The sequence below is a fragment of the Poecilia mexicana genome, unplaced genomic scaffold (genome assembly GCF_051168715.1).
Source record: "Poecilia mexicana isolate PSO_F unplaced genomic scaffold, ASM5116871v1 scaffold_10, whole genome shotgun sequence".
Classification (NCBI taxonomy): Eukaryota; Metazoa; Chordata; class Actinopteri; order Cyprinodontiformes; family Poeciliidae; genus Poecilia; species Poecilia mexicana.
In genome coordinates this window covers 28946107-28973688 of record NW_028263379.1, presented here as the reverse complement: position 1 = coordinate 28973688, position 27582 = coordinate 28946107, and the positions used below count along the sequence as shown (strand labels likewise).

The following is a 27582-nucleotide window of genomic DNA, read 5'->3' as shown; positions in this document are numbered from 1 at the left end:
AGAGTTGTAGAAAATAAACGATGGATGGATTGCCACACGTTTGATATTATGGAGTCATATTTTCTGAATTTCATATTTTCAAACATTTAAATCACGTATTATTAATGTAAGTGCAGAATTCACAGGAAGCCTTTTTAAAAACCGGGTCAAAGTGCATCAGAAGAACGGCGTTTTCTCTCCTCTGTGAAACCGCTGAAGGAGATTCTACTGCTATAAATAATAATAATTATTTAATATAGAAAGAACTTCTGGATTGGTGATTCTGTGGTTTTATTTTCTCTCCGTTCTGTGGCTGATGGGCTGATTTTTACCAAACATAAATTAAACAAATTAGGACAAAACCACAACCTATAAATTCAAATCCACTCACAAAAAAAATGTTTGATGCAACACAAAGTGATCACCTTTTCCAAGCTTTCTGAGTTCCTCCTGTTGTCATGGCAACCAGGAGCACACATCCACTCATTGACATGAACGCTAAAGTTCATTTTGGTGGACCCAAACCTGCTTTTAAACGCTGCATAAAAACTTTACTAACTACAAGACGGACGTAGATCCTGTTCTGCTGATGAGAACAGATGAAATTTTTTTGTCAATTTTCTTCAAAATTACAAGCAAACTGGAAGTCATTTAGCAAGTTTTAGATCTATGATCTGGTTCCCATAAAAAAAAGAAACAATATCAAAAAACTTTAATTTAATTAAAATACCTTAAAAAATGTAACATTTTTGACAATTTCAGTTATTAAAAATTTTACTTTTTTGTCCCATCAGCACATTTTAGTTGACAGTTTTGGCCTAAGTGACAAAGTCTGGAGACGCAAGACGTAAGCAAAACATTTTTTATCCCTGAAATAAACCAAGGTGTTTAAAACCACGACATAATTGAATTTGAATATGTTTGATTGAGTTGGACTTCTGCGTGTAAAGTGGATCAATTTGTCTTGGAAAGTGCATTGAAACGATGTTTGCTGTGAATGTGAATTTTCCCATGTGTGAATGATGCCAATTTATTAAAAAATAACAAAAAGTTTCCTTTTTTTCCTTGTAAACTATATGTTTTACTGCAGATCGCAACATTTAATTTAGTTTTTCTTTTGAACAAACAGAACTTTAAAAATAAAAACTACTAAAAAAAAAGAACCAAACAGTGAAATGATCTCGGTTTATTCTTGCTTTGTACTTTGAACAGTGAGTTAGAAAACAGTCTGGACTGCTGCTGCTTCGCTTGCAGGCGGGAAACCTGCGTGGAAGGAAGCCGCACTACGGTTTATAATCACTTCCTCTTGATATGACAAGTTAAACCTGCAGCTCTGAACAGTCTGCCGAGTCCAGCTTTTAATTAGCGTCTCTCTGCACATCCATCCTACTTTCTCCAATACAAACAACACAGGAGCTGGTCTTGGTTTTCTTTTTTTTTTCTTTTACCACACTTCCTTTTAAAATCTCAGTTAAATTAAACAAACAATAACATGAAATGGAACTTCCGATTTGTAGCCTAGAAAACCCGAAGAGACCCAGTGATTAAACGCAACCGTCAGAAGTTTGAAAACCAGCTAGCTGAATGCACACAAGCACACTACCTACTGAGTTGCACCATTTCTGTATATGTCATTTCAAAACTTGCTTTATGCACAGGGCGAAAGAGTAAGCGAGAAAGTTGTAGCGAAGCATCACATTCCAAACAGCGGATCAGTTCACGAACTAAGAGATGGCAAATTAACACATTTTTTTATAAACGTGGCACCAACACAGGAACACACACACACACACACGCACGCACACACACACACACACACACACACACACACACACACACGCACACACACACACACACACACGCACACACACACACACACACACACACATCTGTACAACTGTCAGGCTGAGTCACACACTTAAAGCTACCAGCTTTACAAAATGAAGCAGACTCCGCTCGTAAGAGTAAGAAAAAAAAAATCAGCCAGAATTCATTTAGTTCATTTTATAAACACCCAAACAGGAACAATCAAGAGTTAAAAAGAGATATTTAAAGCACAGCTTCTGAAAGAACAGTGCATCTATAAAGGGACAGTGCAGAATTTTACAGATGAGGTTCTGCTGTGAAATAAGGAGTAGTGAATGTTTTACTTTCTTCGGCATCTTCACTTGTCCTGAATCCGGATTAGCTAATCTAAGAGGCTCAGAGAGGAGCCAAGATTAAAAATGTCTGTATCAAGAACTCTAGAGTGGTTTATGCAAATTCTATATTATGAACCATTAAAACATTTGTCATGTTTACTTTGGAAATTTTTTAACACCAAAGTCAAAAGATTATTTCCACAGGAAATGGAAACAGGAAGTGGCGCCGCACCAAAGATCTTACTGTGTGAAACGTAAGATTCAAAATACATTCAGAAACATTTTCTATTAAAGGGGCAGTATCATGCAAGATGAACTTTTTTTGAGCTTTTATATCATGTCAAAAACAAACCTGGAGTGTTGCCTTGATTGTTTGAGAAATCCTTTAATCTCCATGGCAACCATTCAGTTGTGCAAAACGCCCGGGTGGACCTAGCTCCACCATCAAGGACGAAGCTCCTCCTCACAGCTGCAGTTTCCGAGCTTTCACCTCACAGAGCAACCCTAACCATCAACTCTCCTACTCAGCTCCTTCAGACTAGCCAGCAGCAATTAGCAAACACCTGGTAGAACTGTGTATCAGCTGAGCTCTTCATAGAAGCTACTTCTCAGTGAAACTTTGGTAAAAACATTGCTAAAGGGTTAATAGAGGAGCGATGTTGTCATGACTTCCTGTAGATGGAGTTTCAGAAAGAGCAGGAGCTTCTTAAAGAAACAGAGCCCCAATTTCAAAGTGCGAAATTACAAAGTCAAATTTCTTTTAAGTCGTATTTGATTTTTAGAGCGTTTTTTATAACAACTAAAGGTCCTATACTTGCTTGATTGTGTTATAAAAAGACACCATGTGCCTGGAAAAGTCATAAAACTGTCCATTTAAGATTAACTATCCAGCTACAATGTGGTTGGAGTTTAGTGAGTCATTCTGGTTTGAATTTCTGGGTTATTTTCTGTTGCTTCTCATTCTTACATTTCAGTATTTTTGATCACCTTAATTTTTTGGTCATGCTTAATGTTTCCGAGGCTTATTTGGTTTCCCTGATCTCACCGTTTCACCAGTGGATTCATTCCACACCAATTAGTCATTTTCCCTCAGCTCCTTTAGTCTCTAACAGATGCAACCTTGCTCTTCCCCCCAATGGTCACTCTTCTTGGTTTCTCTGCTTCCCGTTTTAGTCTTCTCCTTGTTGGATTCAACTTTTCATCTCCATGTCTGCCTGTTATTCCTGCTGTGGTTCATTTATTTCTTCTTAGTTTACTGCTACAACTCCGATTCATAACAAATACCACCTCAAGGCACTTTAAAAAGACCCAACAGATCCAGTTTATTTACAGAACAATACACTCAGTCCAATCCAATTATGAAAGCAGGTTAAGAGTCATACATCCCAGCTGCATCCCAGCTCTAAAAGTGTTTTAAAGTTTAGTTTATCTATGAACCTGCCTTCATCTTGCCTGGAAAAGTCACAAAGTTCTTTAGACAGAACTTGTAGAAGTCCATGTTGGTCGAATCCGGCCCACTATGACTTTTAATGTGACCCTTTAGACTAGACTGACACATGAATATGAACAAAGCCTTTAGGATTATAGTTGTGGGCTTAAATATTCTTGTATCAATCAAATCAAATCAGTTTTTAATCTGCAAATTCCCAAATTACATCCATCTGCCCCTCCAGTTTGTCACTATCCAGAGATCGCAGAAATTAACGCAGCAGCAATAATGCATAATTGTGAGTTTATTTCAAATATTTTATGGTCAAACACATCAGGTATAAGTTATGCCAACGTGGCGGCAGTGTTTCTTACTTTTTACAGCTACACTGCTCCAGCCTTACTTCATGTCAAGTTGTGGTATGTGATCAAAATAGGGAGTAAGAAAAAGTCACATTTGTTGTCATGCATCAAGACAAATATTGCACAATTCATTGTAAATATCTCTAAAGTAGCTTCACAAATGCAGTTATTTAAACTGCAAATAAATCACAAACACGACTGCAAAGTCCAGGAGGGAGGGATCGATGTGAAAACGTTTCAGTAGTATTTAGGTTTAAAGGAACAGTGTGATGTTTTTTCCAGGTATAGTGCCTTGTATAGCACAATCAAGTAACGACGTTACTGTCAGGGAGAGGAGTCAGTTTTAAATAACACTGCCCCATTAAGAAATACTTATCCAAGGCAGAGGCAGCTGCTTATTAATATCTTAAGAGTTTGTTATTGGATTTTATCAATACATTCTGGCAAAGTTGTCTGGCCCTTTAAAAACATTCGTGATCTTGATGTGAACCACCTGTCAGTTTCTGCCTGGATCAACCAATTTGAAATCACGCTAAACGGAGATCGTCACCTACAGCAGGTAAGACGATTACTGCACATAAGCATTCAGCAGAACCTCGTTTGAAAACATTTCTGGACTTTCCCTTTAAGAGAAGTGATTCCCTGTGAGCTTTCAGGTCCAGTGCTGGCGAGAGTTTCACTCACAGTCATGAGGGAAGATGGCAGCGGCTGACGCTTGGTTCTTCCAGCTGGGCTGGTACATACAGAGTGGTTACACTTATTTACATGTCCACAGTTTAATAAATAATCGGCTTCTCTCCTGCCTTGTTGCTATAGAGACAAAGTCAGTATATGAGCATGTGAAGCCAGAGCGTACAAAAAAGTAAAGTTTGCCAGCTGGAAGTTTTCTTATTTACAAGACAGGATATGGAGTGTGCTTGATTTTGGAACGTCGACCAAATTTGAATGAAGAAAAACTATTGTCAGAGTAGGAGGGGAAAAGAAAAAAAAAAGGGGGGTTTTGGTTGTTAATACTTCCTTTGATGGGGCCGCCGGTGTTCTAGAGGTCCAAAAGATTCGTCACCTTTTACGTGTTTGTAAGGAATTTATAGCTAAAACAGAGAGCAGAAGGCCGGCTCCGTCAGTGGCGCCAAAGCGGGAGGAGAGCGAGCGTCGCTGGCAGCACGGGGACCAGGCTGCTCCTCGGCAGCGGAGCCGCAGGTGACGGGGCCCCTCCCATCCCGGTGGTGGCCAGCCGAGGGGTCAGCAGCTGCTCCTGGAAGGTGAAGTCATCCAGGTTACTGTCAAGGTCTGAAGGGAGGGAGAGAGAGAGAAAGACAAAAGTGAGCGACGGAGGAGATAATGAGGGCGAGGTAGAGGAATATGAGGGGGACGGAGAAGTTTAGAACAAACATGGAGATGGAAACGGAAAACACACGCGTCCGCCTCGCTGCTCTGCGATGCCTTGCGCAGCTGCAAAAACAACGCCGCGTCAGGACAAACCGGACCTCCCTCTGCATGTAACCAGATGTTAAATGTTATTGTTGCGGACCCACGTCGAACCGCGTCGCACGTTTATTTTAGTCATAGAGACTACCGAAACGGGGCGACTTGAAGGGTGCATCTGCTGTAAACGGAAAAAAACAAAACCCACAGAGGCTGCATGAAGTCATGTCTCAGACTCAGGAGGAAAAAAAAAAAAAAACATCCAGAAACGTTTGGCTGATGCGTGCCATCTGTGTGTCGGCTGAAACCTGACTGAAACGTGGGGGGAATTATCTTTTATGACGCAACAGATGCTCTTCACTGAAACAACCAATTTGTGGAATGGTGCTGAGTTCGGGAGAGAGTAACTCACAGCACTTTGAGGAATGGGTAATGCGGCGTGTGTTTTCGGTGGCTCCGTGGAGGATGATTTGTGGTGTTCAGAAATAGCCGAGATGGTATTTACGACAGCTACAAACGCCGTTTCCTCGGGTCTCGGTTTAAAACCGCGGGGCCGTAAAACGGCACTTTTCTGTCTGCGAGAATGGCAACACTACGAATAAAGGATGTTTAGGGAGCGTTGAACCAAGACACTGTCAAGATACCTGCTACTTTAAACAGACTGCTTTGATATGATCAGTCCGAAATGTCATTTTTACAAAAATACAGTTAAAGCAACATATTTACATATAAAAAACTGCTTTTTCTTACATTAACCAAAACTTCTATTTTACAGTTTTAGGCTAGTTAATATGACCAACATTATTTCTATTTACAGAGAATAATGGGAGAAATACGTTTTTGAGAGGATTCTTTTTTAAACTTTCTCCAAATTCAGACGCTTGCCCTACATTTTTATATAGGTCACGTTTCCAAAAGGTAACACCGACGTCCCTGATCACGTTTCTTGAGTGTAATCAGCTTTTATTTATGTTGCTTTAGGCATATTTGGCTTCTTCATCTCTGTGGAGCAGCTAACCTGACTAATGAGTTCAACAAACCAGACACTGAACTGGGTTTGTGACGTGAAACTAGAACCAGATTAAGTTGGGCATCATCCTAGTCAAGAGCAAATGCAGTATAAAGTTTGTTTAATAAGGCTGAGAGCTTCTGAAGAGAAATTATATATATATATTTTATGACTCACTTTCAGCTCGTTTGACCGATTATTGGCTTTGACAATGTGTGAAATGTTCCTGTCCCAGTGTGAACAAAGGGAGAAAAAAAAACAAAAAACACTGACGTGCTTTTTCCTCTCTTATCATCTCAAGGAGATTTTTGCTTTCATTTTATAAAAGAAACGACACAGATTCCTGGTAAAATAGTGGCTCAATAAATGTGGAGAATTTCTAAATTTGTTAGCAGAATCTGTGGAAACATTGATGATAATCTAAAAACAACAAACAGAAAAACCTCAGATTTGACGTCAGTGCCAGTTTAATTGATAGTATGATTTCTGGATGGTTGTAAATTCCCGCCACAAACACAGGAAGTGGAAGATTTTGCTAATGTTATGAATTACTAGAAAAAAAAAGAAAGAAGAAAAGGAAAACCCTTAATTTCCTCATATATTTTTTGCTTCTCTCTTGGTTTCCCTTCTCTTTAGCAGCAGTAGCAGCTTCTTGGACACCTGCTGCTCTCTTCTTTCTTACTGCCGTCTTGCTTTGCATCCGCAGCTGTTTTCTTACTGACACTCAGCAGGTCCTCCTGCCTGTGTGTGTGTGTGTGTGTGTGTGTGTGTGTGTGTGTGTGTGTGTGTGTGTGTGTGTGTGTGTGTGTGTGTGTGTGAGATATGTTCTGTGCTATCTTGTCTGGCAGATAGCAGTGAGAGACTGAAATGAAAGAAGTGAGTTGTCAGGGAGGCCAGAAGGATATCAGAAATAAAGCCGCTCCGCGGGGAGGAACGGCAGGTCTGAGGCGGCGGAGTCCGCCGTCACGCCAGACGAAACACACGGTACACAGTGACTAGTTTTTGAAATATCCGCCGAGTCTTCATGGACTTGGTTGCTGGTTGCTCAGCATTACTCACAGCTTTTGGGTTTTTCCACGTCATTACGCTTCAGCTGCAGATTTTGAAGTGTTAAAGGGATGTTACACGATTAAAACAGATGAAAGAGCGTATATTACGAGGCAGGGGGATTCTTTTAATAAAAGGAAAGAATCCAGAAAAGCGTGGTGTGGAAGTCCGTGTCTCTTGAAGCTCAGGACAGAGGCAGGGGAGAGTTTCGCCCATTTTTAGCTCGAACTCAGCAGGTCGTTCTAAGATGATTGTTGTGATCTGTGTTTCTCTGTGTAGTTATTTCGAGATTTTCTGTGTTTAGTCCTGTTTCCCTGTGAGTCTCTGTCCTGTCCTCCCTGTTGATTGGTCCCAGCTGTGTCTAGTTTCCTGATTACCCTCCCTGTGTTTTTAGTCCCACCTGTTGTCTTTGTCTGTTGTCGGATCCTTGTCATATTTACGTCATTCGTCATTTGTTTGCTTACATTCACAGTCGAACTGTTAAGTCCTGTGTTGGTCTAGCGCTCGTTTTCAGTCTTCAGGTTTTCAGTTGCTACCAGTATTTAGCAGTGTGCTAATCTGTCTGCCGTGCTGCCTGATCTGGACTGTTTCTTTTTTTGGCCGTCTGATAGCCGCCCTTGAGGGGGGGGTGGTACTGTCATGATCCGTGTTTCTGTGTATTTATTTTAAGGTTTTTCTGTGTTCAGTTTCTGTCCTGTGAGTCTCTGTTGTTTCTGCATCTTCCCCGTTGATTGATCCCAGCTGTGTCTCATTCCTGTGATTACCCCCCAGTGTATTTAGTCCCACCTGTTGAACGTTGTATGCTTTGTCGCTTGTCAGTCAGTTTTCCGCCGTTGAACTGTGAAGTCCTGAGGTTGCTTGTTTCAGTGTACAGTCTTTTATGTCAGTTGCTACCGGTATTAGCTATGTGCTAAACTCTCTGCTGTGCCGCCTGTATTTGGACTGTTTGAGCCTTTCATCATTAAATTCATCATTTTCTTCACAACCTGGTCTCAGCGTTCATCCTCACCATCTCTCAAACCACCACTCCGACAATGATGATGATTAAAATATTTCATCACAAATGCTGATTTAAGCAGGTTTTTTTCATGTAATAAACTGATTTTCTACAATGTCTTTTCCTTGCTTTGCAAACATTTTTCTTTATTTTCAAACCTAAACACACAAATAAAATGGGGTATCTTTAAAAAGTAACATATTTCCTAAAGCAGTATTTTATGCCAAGTATTTAAGTTTATTTTTAAGGCCTTTAACATTTGGGACTCTAAACAAGTCTCAATCAGCTGGACTGGAGGTAAACATGGCTCTTAGGATTGCAAAGGTCTCAGACCCCTGACCTAAACTGGTTTCCATGGTTTCTGTCCTGCTGGTCTCAAGTCCTTTATAGACTCTTGAGTTTTGCGCAGCATTAATTTTTCAAGCAGATGTCTTCTGCATGTAGACCAGAGGGATCAGTGTTGGTGTCGTCTGACCAGAGCACCTTCATCCACATTTACTTAACATTTTGAAAAAAAAAGAAAAAAAAAAGGTATGTTTAGGAGTACTGCCTTTTTTAGTTTTACTTGAGTAATTTTAATATGAAGTATCAGTACTCTGACTTGAGTACAATTTCTGGAGTGACTCCGTGAGCTTGTTTAACAGCTTATGCAGTTTTTGTTACAGTTTCATTCGTCTCATATTGAAAGAAACTGAATAGACAAAAATGTTCTTTTCCTGATTTTATCATTTTGTAATTATTTATATGAAATATTTTCATTTTGTTCTTTAAAATGTCAAAATTTCCACATATCTTTAGATTTTGGTCCATCAGATGATGTAGCTTTTGAATATGAAATGGTTGATGTGTTAATCAGTCAGAGCTTGAGTAAACTTTTTATTACTCAATACTGTTTTACTCTCACTTTTGAGTGCTTCACCTCTGCATTATGTACCACTTTGTGTTGATTTTCACATAAAAACGTTAAGGGGAGTATTATGTAATGTTTTTTCAGCTTTAAATCATGTTATAATGTTATTACCTCATCAAAACCACACCTGGAGCATTGCCTTGATTCTTTAATGCATGTCTCAGAAATCCTTTAATCACCATGGTAACCATTCGGCTGTGGAAAAACGCCTGGTTGCACCTAGCTACGCCTTCGAGGAGACTCCCCCAAATTAGTAAACACCAGGTGTTTGCTAATTTCTAGCCAGCAGAAATTAGCAAACACCTGGTAGAATCTACTGATCTCACGAGCGACTTCTCAGTGAAACGCTGGTGAAAATGTAGTTAAAGGGTTAATGGAGGAGAAATGTGGTGATGACTTCCTGAAGGTGGAGCTCCAGAAAGAGCAGGAGTTTTTAAAGAGACAGTGTTAGGATTCGGGTTGGTGTGAGTGCTCTTTCCTATAGAGGATCTTCGGAGGAGAGTTCTGACAGGCTGGCGCACCGGCATCTGATTCCGAGTGATTGAGTGGTGGACCTTTAAGAAGCAGAGGAGCAGTCACTCATCGCTCGATGGTCCCACTTGTTGGTCAGAGTCTAACCAGAAATCATGTTATGGATGTTTTATGAGACTTCAAGTAATTTTGTATCTTCCCTCAGAAAATGACAAGCTGTCAAAATCAAGCCAGGAACCACGTCTGGACTTTAAGATCGCTTCCTGCTTAGACCAAACATCTCCGCCTGCCGCTCTCCATCATTAGTCCTCAGAGACGCTCCCGGATCCTTTTTCCCTCCGCGCAACCTCCATCCGAAAGACAGTAAGCTTATTCCTCTAAACCAATCAAGATCCCTCATCTCTGGTCCCTACTAACATCTCCCTTCTCCGAACAGAACCCGAGCTGACCTGCCTACCCATCCTCTGGAGCACAATTTGACTGTACTGTTTAAAATACATTAAACTTTCACTGAACAGTGTTCTCTGGTTTTGTGTGAACTTGCATGTGGGTCAGGAAACTAAAATCCAACATGACATACAGAGGCCCGATTTAAAGGCATTAAATTACAAATTCAAATTTATTTTAACACAACTTTTATTTTGTAGCACAACTGAAGTTTGTGCTACAAAATACATAATCCTGCCTCTTTCATAAAACACTGAAGTTTTAGGTTGACGTGGAACGATGTAAAGACTTTAGGAAGAATGAATCCCTTCGTAGGACTCCAACTCTCTGAGTTCTTACAGTCTGCGTTAATCTGCAGAGATGTCAAACTAAAGCGGACGCTCGGTGAGAGTGCCGGGTGACAAAAGGGAGCAGCTAGGAGTCTGTGGAAAAGCTTTGCTCTGGTAGAGACACAGAGCCTGAGGCCCTTTCTTTCCCTGATGCTGCCCATCGCCCTCGGGCCTCTGCACCACCAGGCTCTGTCTGAAGTAGAGGAACGAGGCAAATAAATAAACCTCCGAAAGCTTCAAACTGCATCTCCCACGAATTCATCAGCAGTTACGACATCTTTTGAGCCGCAGCCCGAAGGACAATTAACTTTTTTCCTCCCCCCTGCCCGCCGTGTCCCCTGACATGGCAGTGGGCAGACATTCTCTGGGGCTCTGAAAGGCCGATTTGTCACTTTCGACAGCGGCACACTGTACCGCCGAGCCAATTAAGCTCAAGGTGCAATTCGATACAGCTTTTATACACAGTGTGGATAAGGGGCAGGGCGGGGAGTTGAGGAGCGGGGCGCGTCTGCATTTGTGTGCGGATGATTGAGTGGGGTGGATGTGCCCGTCCCAGCGAGCGCTGTGTGAAAAAGCGAGAGACAGAGTGGAAGGACATTGTTCCCGCTGCTGCTGCTGCTTTGCAGCGGCAATAATGTGAAGGGAGAAAAAGAAAGAAAGAAAAAAGCCTCAGTTTCTCAGAAAGAGAGAGAAAAAAATCCCAGGGAGGGAGAGAGGGTCTTTCTCTCTAGTTTAAACACACGGACGTGAGCAGCACCACAGAGGGGCCTTGTTCCGCAGGATTTTAAAAACAACCCAGTTGGGACTGAGCTCCATGCAAGCCTAGATCCCTGCACAGTGCTATACGCCAGGCTGGGGCTAACAATATCCTGGTATAATTAGTGACCAACACCTGTGGCTGTGTTTCTAGACCTAAACGCAAACAGGCTGGGAGTGAATCGTACAGACAAGAAAAAAAAAAAAAAAAAAAAAAACAGACACAGACAGAAGTCGTCCAGATTCATGTTCCTCTGGTTCGCTTTTTCCTTTTATGGCCTGGTGGGGAGGAGTGACAATTAGACACAGTATTTACATGCCTCACATTTTTCTGCATTTGTCATGTTACGACCACAAACTTGTTAGCAGATAGAGCAAAACAAAGTAATGATTTTCATCCTCTTCACAGGGAGTTACAATTTCTTCCCTCCGGTTGGAGATTTTTAGTTTCTAAATGTTGAACAAGGTGGATTTAAAGAGGCAGTATTGTGCATTTTCCAGGCACAATACTGAAAATCATAGTTTAAACTGCAAAGTCTGCTCTAACTTTACAGAACAGATGTGCCTAGATTCTTGATGGTAGCGATCTAGAGACTACGCTATCATCACTTGTCATAAAAATGACATGGATATCAAATATGACTTAAATAAAATTTGGCATCGTAATTTAACACCTTCAAGTTGGGCCACTGTCTCTTTAAGAAACCTTCAAGACGTCATCACAACTTGGCTCCTCTATTAACCCTTTAACAACGTTTTATACCAGTGTAGCACTGAGAAGCAGCTCCTATGATGAGCTCAGCAGATGCACAGTTCCATCAGGTGTTTGCTGATTGATTCTGGCTAGTCTGAAGGAGCTGAGTGGGGGAGTTGAGGGTGGAAGATCAGCCTTGAAACTGCAGCTCAGAGGAGGAGTTGCGCCTCAAAGGCGGCACTAAGTCAACGAAGACATAAAATCCCAATAAAACACGCTAAAGAGTGTGTTGATGGCGTCCTGTGAGTGATTGATGTGAGCCCTGTAAGGTCCCTTCAGGTTTTCAGGAGGACACAGCCCTCCTGCAGCGCATCTATTCAGATCTTACATTTTCAGCCCCCCTCACACTGCAACAGGGACACCACCTAGCTGGAGCATCCCTGCTAGCTCCACCCTGGCTTCAGGAGCTCGAGTTACGACCGAGGCGAAGGGTCAACGGTCCAAGCATTGACTGGAAGCGTCGTGAATGAGCAGGCCTAGTAGTCGCACGCAAGCCGACAACCGTGGCCACATTCAAGCTTTAAATTTATGTTGTCTTTAGCGACCAGTTCCCGTCGAGAACAGAATGCGTGCAGACACTGCGGGTCTCTTAAGGCGGAGAGCGGATGTTTGTTTGGATCACCCTGACAGGTCACACAGAGGCTGGAGTGCAAGTCCCATGTGTGTCGCAGTGGCTTTTCTGTCTGTCTGACAGAGCAACGGAGGGAGGAAGGGAGGGCGGAGGAGGGGGAAGAGAGTCTGGAGGTTTTGTTTCAGTGTCGCCTGCGGCTCGCCGTTTACAGTTGTCACAACAAGCAAACTATGTGGGAAAAAAAGATGGCTACAGGTGAAGATTACATGTTCGAGAATCGATCCGACACAGTCTGGACACATGTTGGCTGAATTTGACTTTGCAGAGTAGAAGCGCCTTGGTAGCTGGTTGACACATTGCTACAAGCCCTCTGGAGAGAGTGCAGCTTCACGGTGCCGTACAGTTTATTCAGCACATGTGTGCTGCACGAAAACTCCTTTATAGGGTCAGATAAGTATGTGGAATGTTAAGTCTCCAAACACAGGTGCTTCTTATGAAACGGGAGAGATGGTTTAGATTCCCGCTGCATTGGCAGACCGTGTGTTCACATAGCACACCTAAAGCAGTCAAATTTGATTTAGGCCCTCAAGGCTGGACAGCTTACATTATGGTTCCTGAAGTAAAGCAAATATTTTATCAGTTTGGGTCAGTTCTGTGGAGCAAAAGTTTGAATGGATTTTGGACTCAGCACATTTGGGGGGAAAAAACCCAAAAAACAAAACAAAGAGGCTGTGTGCAGTTCTTGGCCCAGAGCCACCAAGAAATGTACAAAAAAAAAAAAATTACATGACTGACCAAATCTGCAGAGCTTGGTTTCCTAAAAGATGCTGCATTTCCATTGAGCGTAAAATTGCGCAAATTGGAATTATGACAATAAATTAACTTGATGGGAACACGCCAATTTCGAAAAAACTCGCTTTTTACGATAAAAGATTTTTTTTTGTGCTAGGATGAGGAGGTTTTTCAGCTGTATTGAAATTGGTGTGTCTTGCAAAACTGCAATGGAAACACTCTTCACATCAGGCGAGACACGTGATCAACAAGCGTTTGTTAAAACTGGCAGAAAAGACGACAGGAAGTGGGAGGATGATGATGGCGTGTCTAGGCCTGTCACAATAGGCAATAAGCTGATTAATCACATGATGACTTAAAACTAGCTCAATTATTTCTATTTGCATGATTTATTGTTTTTTGTCCAAGTTTGGCAGAAAACTTGTGTCATCCAGTTTTTGGTAGAAAACTGGATGACTTTAGTCTGGTGTTTTGGTCTGAACTAGCCCTTTCTTGAAGGACAATTTTGTTTTAACAGACATTTTATTTGTTGTTTCTGCTGGAAGATATTTAAAATGTCTTCCAGTTCCAGTGTTAAATGTCCATTAGAAAATAAAATGTATTAATCTTTGAGATTGTAAATATAATTACTATCATATTACTTTAAAATTGTCCCAAAACAAAATTATCGTTTATCGCAATACCTTCTGGGACAATTTATCGTCTAGCGAAATTTATCGTGACAAGCCTACTCATGGCATACTTTTTCAAGACTTATCACATTAAATTTATTCATGTGTGATTTTAACTTTTTAATGGAAACTCCAAATTTGTTAAAACATTCAACACAGTTATGCGCACATATGTAAAGGAAATGCAGCTGTCGATCGTTGGCCGGCTTGTCACACTTTGCATAAACAGCTCAGAGCCGCTGCTCATCGACAGACTGGAGCTAGATGCCTTTGTCTGGGTGGGGGGAGATGACAGTCTGCCCCCAGACCAACCGGCCGACCACAGGGGCGCACGGAGGGGCTGGGAATGTCGAGCCAAGACAAACGAGACGGCCGCAGGAGGCCCTGCCCCGGGCCTTTAAAACAGCGCCGCTCCCTGAGCCGCTCCTGCTTCCCCAGCGCTCGCTGTTATTCCAGGCTGAGGGACACTCCCAGAGAGAGGGCCAGAATGTGAGACGGGGGAGACGTCATGGCACAGACTGCTGCGGATGTAAAGACACAATAACGTCTGGATGTCTTTAAACTGGAGTGGAGAACGAGTACAGTGCAGCCTAATGGGACTGACACCTGTTAAATGTGTTCAAGTCGAGATTCTTTGTTTCAGCAGCAAGGCAGTTGAGACAAAGAAACTATCGACGCTATTAACAAAATACACAAACTGATTCTGAAACAAGCAAGAAACATTACATTTAGTTCAGTTCTATCATCAGAATCATCAGGTAAATTAACATCTAATGTACTGATCAATCAGCCTTTCCTCACTGTGGATCAGAGATTTCATGAGCCTCTCGATTGCTTCCCTAAATGATATGCTGTTTAGGTTGACCAGAGTATCTGCAGGTTTCAGCAAGTCAAACTTTTTAGAACTTTTTAATGCCACCTTGAACCAAACTATTAATGACAGGGATGTTTGGGGGATCATGCTGTATTACCATCAGGCGTAGCATTTATTGTGAATTTTCTGGCCTCTGTGGTTGGCTCTTAGCAGTGGGTTTGTGCTTCTCACAATGCATGACTCTCTATGGTGTGAACCCCCATAGGCCCAAGCTTCAGCATTTAGTTGTATTTTATTTTAGTTTTTACAGAATGCACCCCAGCCTCGGATTGGTTGGCAACAGAAGTGAGCCAGTGGCAAAAACGTTCGTCGTCTAGCCAACCGACGATAAATTTACACTTACCCATGTCTGACACAGAAAACCTGCTGTATTACGCTTGATCCCCAAACCATCCCTGTTATTAATGATTTGGTTCAAGGTGGCATTAAAAAGTTCTTAAAAGTCTTAAATGTGACTATTAGCACTTGGTTGATCATAGATGCATGACTTTAAGATCTTTTACAGACGTGTGGACACCGTGTTGACGGCCATGTCTTGGCAGCTTTCCAGTTGTGCCTGTTCTTCCTGTTTTCAGGCGATGTGTTGAACAATGCTCAGTCAGATGCCCAGAGCTTGGATATAGAGGCTAACCCTGCTTTAAACTTGTGGTCCTGCTTGGTCTTCATGACGATGTTTGTTCTCTAACAAAGCTTTGAGGCCTTCACAGAACACCTGGACCTACGCCCAGATGAAACCACACTAGTTACCAACAACGCTGCTTCTGGACACCATCTGCTCTGGTTTTTGTTAGGGAGCAAATGGAGCTTAATAAAAATGCCTGTGAATCCTTAGGCATGTTCAAAAATCGTGTATCATTTTCCTTCTGCTTTACAGTTATGAGCTACTTTGTGTTGGGCTATCCCATAAAAATTGCAATAAAACACACTGAGGTTTGTGGTTGTAACATGACAATATCGGGAGAATTTGCAGGGGTGTGGACACTCCAGCAAGACACAGTAAGTGGAATCAGAAGACAAGTTCAGAAAAAAAAACAAAAAAGAAGATACAAATCTGCAGAACTCTAACTCCAAACCCCTCGTCTAATGCCGTGGTTAGCTCTGATATGACTGGAATACAACCCATCACAAAGACTCTTTGTGGCTTGTGGAGAAAATTCAAGTCAAGATCCATTAGTTATATTGCATTGGCGAGGGAATAAACAGCACCCTGCACTCACTGACCTCGCCATGCACTGTCCAAATTACATTGACTTCAATGTATTTTTAGTCTCCACTTCCAGTTAATGGCTCACACCATCATAAATAGGAGAACAGGCCCGAGGCGGAGGAGAAGCTCGAAACAGACACATAAATTTTCGCCGCAAATTCCTCACAGTAGCAAAGCTGCGATGGTGGAAAAAGGCGCGCACGGCTGAGCGAAGTAAAAACCATAACAAATCACACACACAAAGAGTTGATTCTGTCCTGAGGGGAAGCAGCTTGTTCAGGGTGGGGCGCGGTACAGCTGAGGTTAAGGCTCCGTGGAGGGTCAGAGGTTGGCGGGGAGCCCTGTCTCCGTGTCAGGACACACCGGACAATGACGGCTCTTATCAGCGCCAGAGACATTCTTTGGATGTTGCCTTTATCTTCTTGCGGCTAAAGACCTGACGCACGTGTTTCCATTCTCCTCCCGGTTCCTGAGGTCAGTCCAGTTAAGGAGACGAAACTGGCACATTGAGATGGATTCGTAGTGGAAATTTTCCAACCAAAGAGCGGGCAAATCCCCCCCCAGCCCACATTCCTGCAGCGAGGCAGGCTAGGAGCGAAGGCACATACGACAATTTGACTGTGCACTGTGAGGTTCTTCTGTGCAGTTTCACTATCTGCCTCAGCCCATTCTAGTGGTTCGCTTGTGGTTCCCTTAGGCAGTTCAGAGCGAACTGACAGGGAGACTCCTGCGATGTTCACAGTCTTTGGGTTGCTTTCAAGAACGGTCCGGAAAACTGAACCGCAGCAGGTCAGAGGAAAGGGGATGGAGGGGAGGGCAAAAAAAAAAAAAAACGAACAGAAGGAGAATTTAGGATGCAGGTGAGAGCGGAGGGTTAACACGAGAAACGCAAACCACTGAAAGCCTTGACCAAACTTTTAGGACGTTTCCACAAAATGGCTTCTGTGTGTCCCTGTGGCGGCCAGCGGGCCTCGAGAATGGCCCCGCTGTGTGCGGAGTGTTTGTGGACCGCGGCGGAGCTGATGGACACGACCCAGGAACGGGCCTGGAATCAATTTACGGCATCCAAAAAGTGCCTGTGAATGTAAATAAAGCTCTTGAGCAAACAAACGCTTTTCCAAGAGGCACAGTTGCAAACACAGAAAAAAAAAAAGTGCGGTGCTTAGAAAAGGAACCAAGTACCGGTGGGTCCCCCACCCCATCACATGTACTATGAGAACCGAGTCAACTCTGCGCTAGTATCCACAGAAATTAAAACCAAGGGTCTTCTTCCTGCCTTCGGGATAATCTTAAGGGTTTTATCTCTGGACCGATTTGGGAAAGCTTCAGAGTGAAAGAGCATTAAGGGTCCAATAAGAGGATAATTTCATCCATTCATTCCTCTCCTCCCTCCCTTTTCCTCTCTCCCCCCGCCCCTATCTTCCGATCCACTGTCACCCCACTCAGACGCAGAGCTGGGAACGCTCATGGGTTGCTTCAGTGAGAGCGAGATGAGAGGCTGCAGATCCAACTAGCCGTGCCTGTTTACACAGATGGCAGCCGGCTACATCATTTTTGCAAGAGGCGTGGAAGAAGGAGGAAAGGACTGGCTCAATTTAAACAGGCTGTTTAGAAGCTACAACAGGGATGGTCACTGAGAACGCTGGGTCAGAACATTTCCAGTGGGTTACACGTCATCAACCACTAGAAAAAAACTGCTAAGCTACCCTACAAACTTTACATTGTACAACTTCTCAATCTAAAACAAGGTTTCCTAAACAGTGGTGTAAGTAACAATGCTGGTTAGGTCATGTTTAGTGGTACCAAGTCATCTACCACAAGGTAAATAAAAAGCTAACGAACTACAGAGTTAACCGGCTACGGCCAAAACAATGAGGTGGTGAAGCAATACCTCATCGTTCGGAAGGAAACTACTCAAGAGAAGTGAAGAAGAGAAAACTTTAAGAAGACCACAATGAACCAGGAACAAGTGCTGATGGCGGCGCAATTATAACCTGTGGGATATGCTAACTGTTGTGCGATGCGACAAGCTAACAATTAACAATACAACCTAAAAGGCTGTACTTTTTATTTTTTTTTCCCATTTTCTGATTTTGTTCCCTTCAAACTGAACATGATAAGTTTAAGAATTTGTACAGCACTAAGTCAGTAAAATAGCTTTTTCTTGGTTATTAATCACACTTGACTGTTGTAAATTGAATCTGAGTGAAACAACCATTACCATGGTGCATATATGCTGTCTAATGCTGACAGAGTGACAAATCTAAACACTTTGTTCTTGGTGGTGTTGCCTAGCGATGACTGATGAGCAAATCAGCTAATCCGATGGACTGATCCAATTGACAGGGTAAGACCACAATACTTAGGTCGTAAAATTACAGACCGTTAATATCCCATAATATAGTATTCTATCCCATAAGCTTTTCAATTTGAGTAAATTTAAATAGCTAACGTCAGCTAAAACAGGAAGATCAAGTCTGACAACCTGCTAGCTTCCACAGCTTCTGTTAGAAGCTTCCATAGCTTCTAACAGAAGCTAGCTAACAGCTTATGTTAACCTTCTAAGCCTGGAAAACTTACCTAATTTAAGTTTACTTGACTTTACTCTGCTTCAGGTAGAGGAACCATCACAGATGAGAACTTCAGAGAACCTCATGTCAAAAATATGCAGCTATCCCTCTACGTTGTTAACCATGTAATGCGTGGTACGATCGATCATTCTCCTGCAGGAAAACGTTTGATACAGAAGTTGAACGTGGATCTTTTGTGTAGCCCCAGAGGATTCAGGCCATGTGGGCACCCACATCCAGATTCTTCCTCCTCAGACACCTGCACTCACATCTGGATTGTCAGAGCCTCTCTCCCTTTGGCGAGGCCTCACCTGCAGCACACAGGCTGTAGCTGGCTGCCACGTGTCTCCTGCAACAACATTCATGAAGCTATGTGGCTCTGGGAAACCAGACAGAGCTGAAAAACTACAGGAACAAACATCCATGTTCCCCTGATATCAACAGTGTGAATTATGGCCGCGTTTATGAAGACATGTGGCGAACATTAGGGTGCAGGACTGGCGCCTGGTGACTCACCTATCCCATCAGGTGTAGTGGGGGTCAGGGGTGACAGCTGCAGCTAATTAACATACCAGCTTCCCGTACTGGCAGCGTGGTAATTCCACCCACATACGGAGTCGAGGAATGTTTAGGTTTTCCCAGTGTATCAACCTTTGCAGGTATCAAAGGTGTTTTTGTCTCGTTCTGTTCTATCCCCGCGTTCTTTCATCGCCTCCCTCTTTCCTTCCCCGCCTTTGTTCCAGCCTAAAGAAAATAAAAAATGAAAAAAAATTTGAAAGGTGAGCCCGGCCCTGCCTCTCATCGCGAGGTGCGTGTTTCACATAACGGGAATATTTCCACTTTGGGTTTCACTGACCGCTGGGAGCTGATTAAAAAGAAGGAAAAAAAAGAAAAGCTCCGGATCGCCGAAAAGAAGCGTTGCTTCAGTGACCGAACGTCTGAGCACGAGAGCGGAACAACAGCTCTGTTCGCTTGTCAGGGTGGGAGCTGAGAAACAAAGCTTCACTCCAACACATAGGGCCAAAAAAACTGATTATCCCACCTCTTTGCACGCAGTTACTTCCTGTGGAGTTGTTCTAAAATCCCTGAAGTGATTTTGCCCACAATTTCAGCGCTCTCGTGCCGGTTCATCTCACCTGGAAACTAATGATTAATGTGACCACCGCAGGGAAGGATCAATTTAAATCCAATTTCAGCTTAATGTATTCTGAATCATCAAGTTTCTGAAGCAGCAGTACATCTCTTATCTGACAGCAGGAGAGGTGGGGAAGAGTATGAGAGTATGAAGAGAAAAAGAAATCTGCGAGGTGAGGTGTTTTTTTTTGTGGGGATGGTGGCGTGTTCTTTTGTTCTCCGCAGAGGCGGTACAGTCGGGGAGCAGGTGTGCATGAAAGCACAGAAACACAGGTGAGCCCTTATCAGGAGCACGTGAAATCCAAGATTAATGGATTTAGGGGAAAAAAATGGAGTCCCAAGCACTACCAACAGATTACTCTGTGGGCATTCCCACCGACAGAGGTGGGGGATGTGTCCTGTTTTAGCTACGGGACGGACGTTAAAGTTAGGAAAGGAGTCAGCTGACGTTACATCAGCTTGTTTGAAACAGTGCGCAAGCAACAATTTGTATAAATCATCCGACCGTCTCCATGGCATTCTGACTCCATGGAGTCAGAATGCCAGAGCTGCTAAAATGACAGATTTTAGCAGCCAGTATGTTTGATGTGTGTTGTAGAAGAGTCCATAGCACATTGTTATATTTTATCAAATTACAACCACAATCTGCCATTTATTTGGGATTTTATTCGATAGAGCTATACAAAGTAGTTTTGTTGTTGTACCAGTCCCTGTGAGTCAATATGTTATAGTATAGTTTGGTTTATGTTGCTACCAGCTCCTGACTGAAATGTTTTGCACAAGCTTGCAAAATAGCCCAAGATGCCTCAGACTGGATGGAGATTGTCCGTAGACGTTAATTTTCTTGCCACAAATTCTTGGAAAAATTTATGTCTGGACTTTGACAGGACCATTTTAGTACGTGAATATGATCTGATCTAAACCAGGGGTCTGCAGCCTGTGCAGCCCAAAGAGCCATTTTTACCCTCAGCACAGCAAAAAATAAAAAAATAACAAAAAACTGAGAATGCACTAAAGTTGTTAATCTACTTACTGCAGGCAGGTTACCCTGTTGAGGATAGAAAGAACCTAAGTAGGGCACAGAAGTTCACTAGACTGCAACAATTGCAGTGCATTGCACGTGGCATCACTCTGCTCCGCTCCTATCAATCACACATCCCAGATGATTTGCACTTGACCCACTGTGGGGTTACAACAAGCAGCAAAATGGAGCTGGAAAACCCTAAACAACAGCTAAAAATGCCAGAAGTTACACTGCTTACATAAATGGTCAGTAAATCAGTAAAATCTCAATGGAAATAATATGTTGGGTTTACCTCTGCCTCCGGTCTATAATTGAAGCTAATTAGTCGGATCAGGCTCAGACACAATGCCTGTGGGTTTGGGCCAGGTCGGATTCCTTTAGGCTCGATCTAAACTACGTTCCAGACTCATTGATAGTAAGATTTTTAAAAGTTACGTACAATTTCTCCTTTAAAGCAACTTCTCAAAGAAATGTAAAAATTGTTTATTTAGGGGTAGAATACAAAAGTGTAAAGTTTTATATGCATTCTTTTGTATTTTGACAAAAAATAAAAATAAAATAAAAATCCCTTAAAAAAACTTAGCATAAGGCTTTCTTACGAAACATAAAAAAGGTAAAACAGTGTGAACACTTCTGCAGGACCCAGCTCAGTGCCTGACTGCAGGTCTTTCTTTAGGGGTTGTTGCTGCACGGGGGGTCCCCCGTCCTGGAATAGCTGCACTGGCCTGGTATGCTGAGGGGAATGTTTAACCGGGCGCTCTGATTGGTCGGCGGGGGAGGCACGTGTGCATCTGTGTGTGAGTGTGTGAGCGGCGTCAGTTATGAGATGCTCATGGCCGAGGAGAGATCAATCATCGCGCCTGTTTGGGAACATCGCCGGTGTGGTCAGCAGGTTGACAGGGAAGCTGTGTCGGGGTCCCAGCCATGTGTCCGTCCTGTCTGCACCCTGTTATTGTGGCTTCCACTACCTTTCTCCCCCTCCCCAACTCCAGCATGTAAAACACACATTTGTGCGGGGGCTTTGTGAAACTAAATCTGGCTCGTCCATCTCAGAGGAGCGGAGCACAGACAGGGAGCCCATTAGGCCTCGTGCTCCACAGGTTGACCTTCGAACTCCAGCCCCTCCCGTTTGACCAAATGGAAACCGAGCGGGGTCAGCGTTTTTTTGCCAAGTCATCGCGAGCTATTGGCAGCTATATCTGCCAGCGAGTGGGATGGACTCCTCGGAGTCTGCAAAGCGGTGATGCACGCACGCACTCAGGAGAGGAACGCACAAAACGGCCTGAATTCACGGCTCTCGCAAGAGATCAGATCAAAGTCTAAAGTGGAGCTTTCAGCAGCCTGTAAGTCAGGGCAGGCGGTGTGATGACTCCGTGCTGAGGCCAGCAGCAAAGCAAGAGAGGGCATCGGACTCTCACGGCCTTCTGAGTGAACCCTCAGTTCCTCTCCCGCCGCCCCCAACCCAGCGCTCTGGGCCTGGCAGACCCAAACCTCCGCCACTGGAGGACGACTCCCACCGTGGTGACGGCTCAGCTGCTCTGGATTTATGTTGGCAAATCGAACTCACTCGTTCCTCCTTTCTGGATGGGTTCATCTTCTTTCTTCCAGCAGTTTAAATCTTTTTCATTATTAATATTATTCTCATCTACAGCTGAAAACGGGATGGTTATATACAAGGCACAAAAACATGCAGCATCTTTTTAACTGAAAGTTTAAGATATAGGGGGAGTATTATGCGTTTTCCAGGCACATAGGGCCATTTTGTAGCACAATCGAGTAACCATGGTAACGTCAGTTGTTATAAAAATGCTTTGGATCGATCTGCCCACCTCTGCTGCAAACCTGACTCGGTTGCAGCAGTTCTGTCAGGAGGAATGGACCAAAACCCAATAAAGTTATTGTTAGACGCTTTTGTAAAGATACTAGAGAAATTTATGTAAACTTCAAAAGGTTTAAGAAAGTAAAGGAATTAAAAACTTTCTCTCTCTCTCGTTGTTCTGACATTTAGAAAACAGAAGTAATTTCAGCCATCCTGAAATTACTCAAAATAATTTCAGGACTTGAAACAAGAACCTGATTTAATCTCAGTCTGTGAGGAAACAGCAACCATCTACCCGTCTTTTACTGACCGTGTCTGACATTTTTCATGAATGCTGACGCCAACGGGGTCGGCCACCAGAGGAAGTGTCACGTTGGTGTCAGCGTGCGCCGTAGCCACATAAACACCCCACTGCCGAGCCCAGGGCTGTGATCTCACCGCCTCTAGATCCGTCCGCTTGCTCACCAGCATTGAAGTAAATGGCTCTGACTGAGTTAGTGGGCTTGATTGTAAACATTAGCCCGGGCTGAACGTTTCTTTCTCGCAGAAATCCAATTTCGGACAAATGCGTACGACGGATCAATATATCACCTCAAAACCAATATTATCATTTATCGTGACAACTACTTGCACAGTTTATCGTCCAGCCGATTTTGTTGTTGTGAAGGTGCCGTTTGTGTGTCTGACCTGCGAAGATCCGCAGCCGTTTGCGTCTCGGAGGAGGCCCCAGCCCCGACACCTCGGCGCACTCGTCCTCATCGTCGCAGTCGCCGCTCGCGAACCCCTCGTCGGCGTCGGCTCCTCTTGAGCGCGCTCGCCATCGCTTCTCGGACACCGTCACCATGTTGAGCAGCTGTGGACAGGGAAACGCAAAGACGTTAAAGGAATCCGTGCCGCACAAAGAAGAGCATCATTTCAAGGTAAAAAGAAAATGATTCACGATTTTTCAAAATATTTTACTAAGAAAAATTTTTTTGATCTTTATTTAATTTCTGACATTCCTCAATAAATGCTCAGTAAAAATGCTTTGTTACATGTTTCTGATATTTTTGCCACTTTTTCTGCGTTAAACCTGTCGGACTGGATGTGAACATCTGATGGAAACAACCAGTTAAGCAGATCACAGGGGTCTCTTAAAGATATGAAAATCTGGAAGAGTTCATTTCATGCCTTGAAATTCTGAGAAAAGTTGTCGTCTTTGGACCAGGACCCTTGAAAAACCATAATATATCATTTAAATTCCATATTAAGCAAGTTTCCAGATTTTTCCTTGTTTCATCTGCAAAATGTTGCCAATATTAGAAACGGCCTGTCCAGGAGTGATGCTGAAACACTTGTTACTTCAAGGCTGGACTACTTTGTTTCTTTACTGTCAGGAAGTCCAAATAAAATGCAGCTAGAAGCCTTCAGCTGATCCTACATGAGCTCTGATGAAAAGTAAGTAAGTAAACTTTATTTATACAGCACCTTTCACAGACATAAAAATCACAAAGTGCTTTACAAAAAAGGAAACATCAATAATAAAATAATCTAAAATCAATTAACAGAATTAACCAAAAGCCATTCTGAAGAGATAAGTCTTGAGACGTTTTTTTAAATGCCTCAGATCGACTCGGAGCAGCGCATTGATAGAGGGAGAGCGTTCCAGAGCCTCGGGCCACCACCTGAAATGCTCTATCACCACAAGTTTTAAAATGAGTTCTGGGAACCGACAGCAGCATCTGATTATAACACCTCAGAGTCCTAGATGTCAGAGACGCTTCAAAAGGTCCAACATATATTTGGGAGCCTCACCATGAAGTGCTTTAAAAGTTAAAACCAAAATTTTAAAATGAGTCCTAAAATACACCGGGAGCCAGTGAAGAGAGGCCAAAACAGGAGTTATGTGATCTGTTCTGTGTGTTCTAGTTAAAAGCCTGGCTGCAACGTTTTGCACAGACTGAAGAGAAGCCATGGAGGATTTACTTATCCCCACTAAAAGGCTCTTACAATAATCTAAACAAGAAGAAATAAAAGCATGGACAATCATTTCTAATTCCTTCTGTGATAAAATAGCTTGCAGCTTCGAAATATTCCTTAAATGATAAAAACAGTTGCGAACTAACAATTTGCAATGATTGTCCAATGACAGAGAACTGTCGAAGAGAGCACCCAGATTTCTGAGGCTATTTTTATTTGAAGGGTTTAAAAACCTGAAAAATTAGAAAGAGAGATCACATTTCTCCCATCTTAGCTTCTCTTTGTCGGCTCCTTGTTAAATCCAGAATAGAATTAAAGATTGTCCTCGTCACAAATAAACCCTGAGGTCATCCTGAGCCATCTCTGTAAACGCTGCTATGGGTTCAGGCTGCTAGAGGACGTAGTTACCACTTTTTGTCTTTGCTATGTTTTCTTTCTACTCTCCAATTTTCCTTATTTGTTGTTATTTCAGCTTTTAACTTCATGTTCTCTCTGTTTTTTTTATGTATCCTCTTCTTTAACATACAAAAGGACTCCTGGATCAGGGCTTCTGTTTACTTTCTCCAGCCCGGTTTTGGTTCTGCTGGAGGTTTCTTCCTGTTAAAGGGGAGTTTTTCCTCTCCACTGTCGCTTCATGCTCATTATTTTCTGAGCAATCTCAGTTAAGGGGAGCTGACAAAACTTGGGAAAGAAATGCTTTTAGCTTTATTTCTAGAAAGACAAGTGAACCTACATATCATCTTCCTTCCATTTTACTATTATGCACTGCTTTAGTGTTGGCCTATCATGTGAGGTGCTCTGCATTAACGGTTTATCAAAGCCGGGGCAGAGAAGTAAGGTTTGTCTCCGGGCCCAAGCATGTTCTGCATCATTACAGGAGTATGAGGGGAATTCCAGACAAAAACTTGGCGAGATCTGAGGGTATCGCTGTTTACCAAACGCTTATAATCACCAGGCAGCAAAGCATGTTTTTTTTTTTTTTTTTGATTTCTGCCGGTTTTGTTATTTTTGTCCAAACGTGATTCACTCAAACAGCTGCGGCTTTCGGTCCATGTAATTTACTGGTAGAAAAATAAACTGAGAGGTGAGCGCGCTGGGGCAAACTGCGCGCTTACTGGCAAACACTGGTTGTCTACGGCAGTTGTCACAGGGTAAGGGCGCAGAAAAACACACAGGCCGGGTGAAAATCAAGGATCCAAAATTAAAGAATGCTCTGGGAAAGACTGGAAGGAGTGAACGCTTAATGTTTGTTGTGCTTATAGGCTACAGCTCACCGGGTCACGTAAGGCCACACTCTGCGACCTTACGGGAACCAAAATAGACCAAAAAGCAAGACAAAAAAGTGCAAAAGCCCTTATGAAGCAAACACAAAGTGAGCAAGTTGGAGAAAACCGATTTAACAGGAAGTGCGTCCAGGTTGGACACAGATGTGAAAACAGAGATGTTTTCCAGAGCACTTTAGCAAAGTCTGCTACATTTTGAACAACTGGTGAACAAATCAGGATATTTAATTAGTGGAAACAAACAAACAAAAAATTTAATTTTTTAAAAAATTAGGAGTTCACACCGGGCAACCAAAACCAGACTGTGTGTCTATTATCACCAGGGTCACTAAGTAATCAATCAAAATGTTTTGATGAGCAGAGTGTTTGTGCCTTCTTTTATTTTGAAAAAAATAAAAACCTGTCCTGTTGGTGCTTCAGGACTTATAATATAAGCAGTTAAAGGGTGTAGAAAGACAAATGTCAGCGGTGAGAGAAAAAGGTGCTTTAAACAAACTTTTTTCATTGATACTATACTTTTTAAGTTGATAAGAACATCAATAAACATTCATTTGGTAACTCTTTATGCCAGATAGTCTTCAAAATGATGTAAATAAGAAAACAATCAAGGCTGATGATCTTATCTTCAAGAAATTGCTCTACAGTCAGATCTGTGGTTAAGATCTGACTACAGATCTTAACCACATCTACAGTCAGATAAATAACTGAAGTTTGAAGCAACAGGAACTTGGTCAAACCGAGCCAGTGGAGACGACATATGCATTACACCAACACACACATAAAGATGTAATTTATGAAAATGAGAGCCTTGCTATTAAATATTTTACTGATTACAGGTTTTTCAATTGTCTTTTAGAATGAATAGCTGCTGTATTGTGCCTGCAAGTATTATGCTTGTTTTATGTCTAAGTTAGGTGAATTTATTGGCAGATCATTTTTTCCATTTTGCCACATCACATAGAAACATTTATACCTAAAGCATTTATTAACTTCCAATCCAGGGGCCTCATGCATAAAGCGTGCGTACGCACAAAAAATGTGCGGTCCCATATTTTACACTAAAGTCGGCATGTATAAAAATTAACTTTGCGTCAAAATTTGTGTAAATACACGCACACTTTTTCGCTGACATTAAAATGTGCGGCAGCCACGCAAACCTTTTCTGTGAACAATATCAAACTACAAAGCGTCAATACTCAACTAAATACACTGAAAGCTGACTACATTCAGAGTTATTTAGATCAAGAAGCACCAAACTGATGTTTTTCATGATTTTAATATTTCATTGCTTAAACGTAAACGGTGAAACTGAACCACATTTATCCAAAGACAATAAACTAACACGCACACAAATAAAGAAAATAAAAGGATGTGAAAACCTCACTCAAATGTAAATAGTACGTTTCCTCAGTTTTTGTCTCATAAACATGTAATGCATTGGTCTGTTGGCCGAAGCGCATGGAATGCATCTATGGGGTAATTTCATTCTCACTAAAAAAAAAAAAAAAAAAAAAACAGCGTTGGACAAGCAGATTAACTCCATATAGGTTTGATTATTTTTAAGGTGATTAAGATGTGTATAATCCCGTATGTACATAGCTGCGCAAAAATATGTCGCATTG

The 27582-nt window shown here is 42.5% G+C and overlaps 1 protein-coding gene across 1 annotated transcript; it reads right to left on the bottom strand.

Annotated features, from left to right (window-relative positions):
- Positions 1 to 1150: 1150 nt before the first annotated feature.
- LOC148157166 (glypican-3-like) lies at positions 1151 to 23563 on the bottom strand. The gene is made up of 2 exons (XM_088009780.1): positions 23406 to 23563; positions 1151 to 5201 (listed from the first exon to the last, which is right to left on the bottom strand). The coding sequence occupies exons 1-2, from the start codon at positions 23560 to 23562 to the stop codon at positions 5032 to 5034; spliced, it is 327 nt and encodes a 108-aa protein (XP_087865906.1). The 5' UTR covers position 23563; the 3' UTR covers positions 1151 to 5031.
- Positions 23564 to 27582: the final 4019 nt, after the last annotated feature.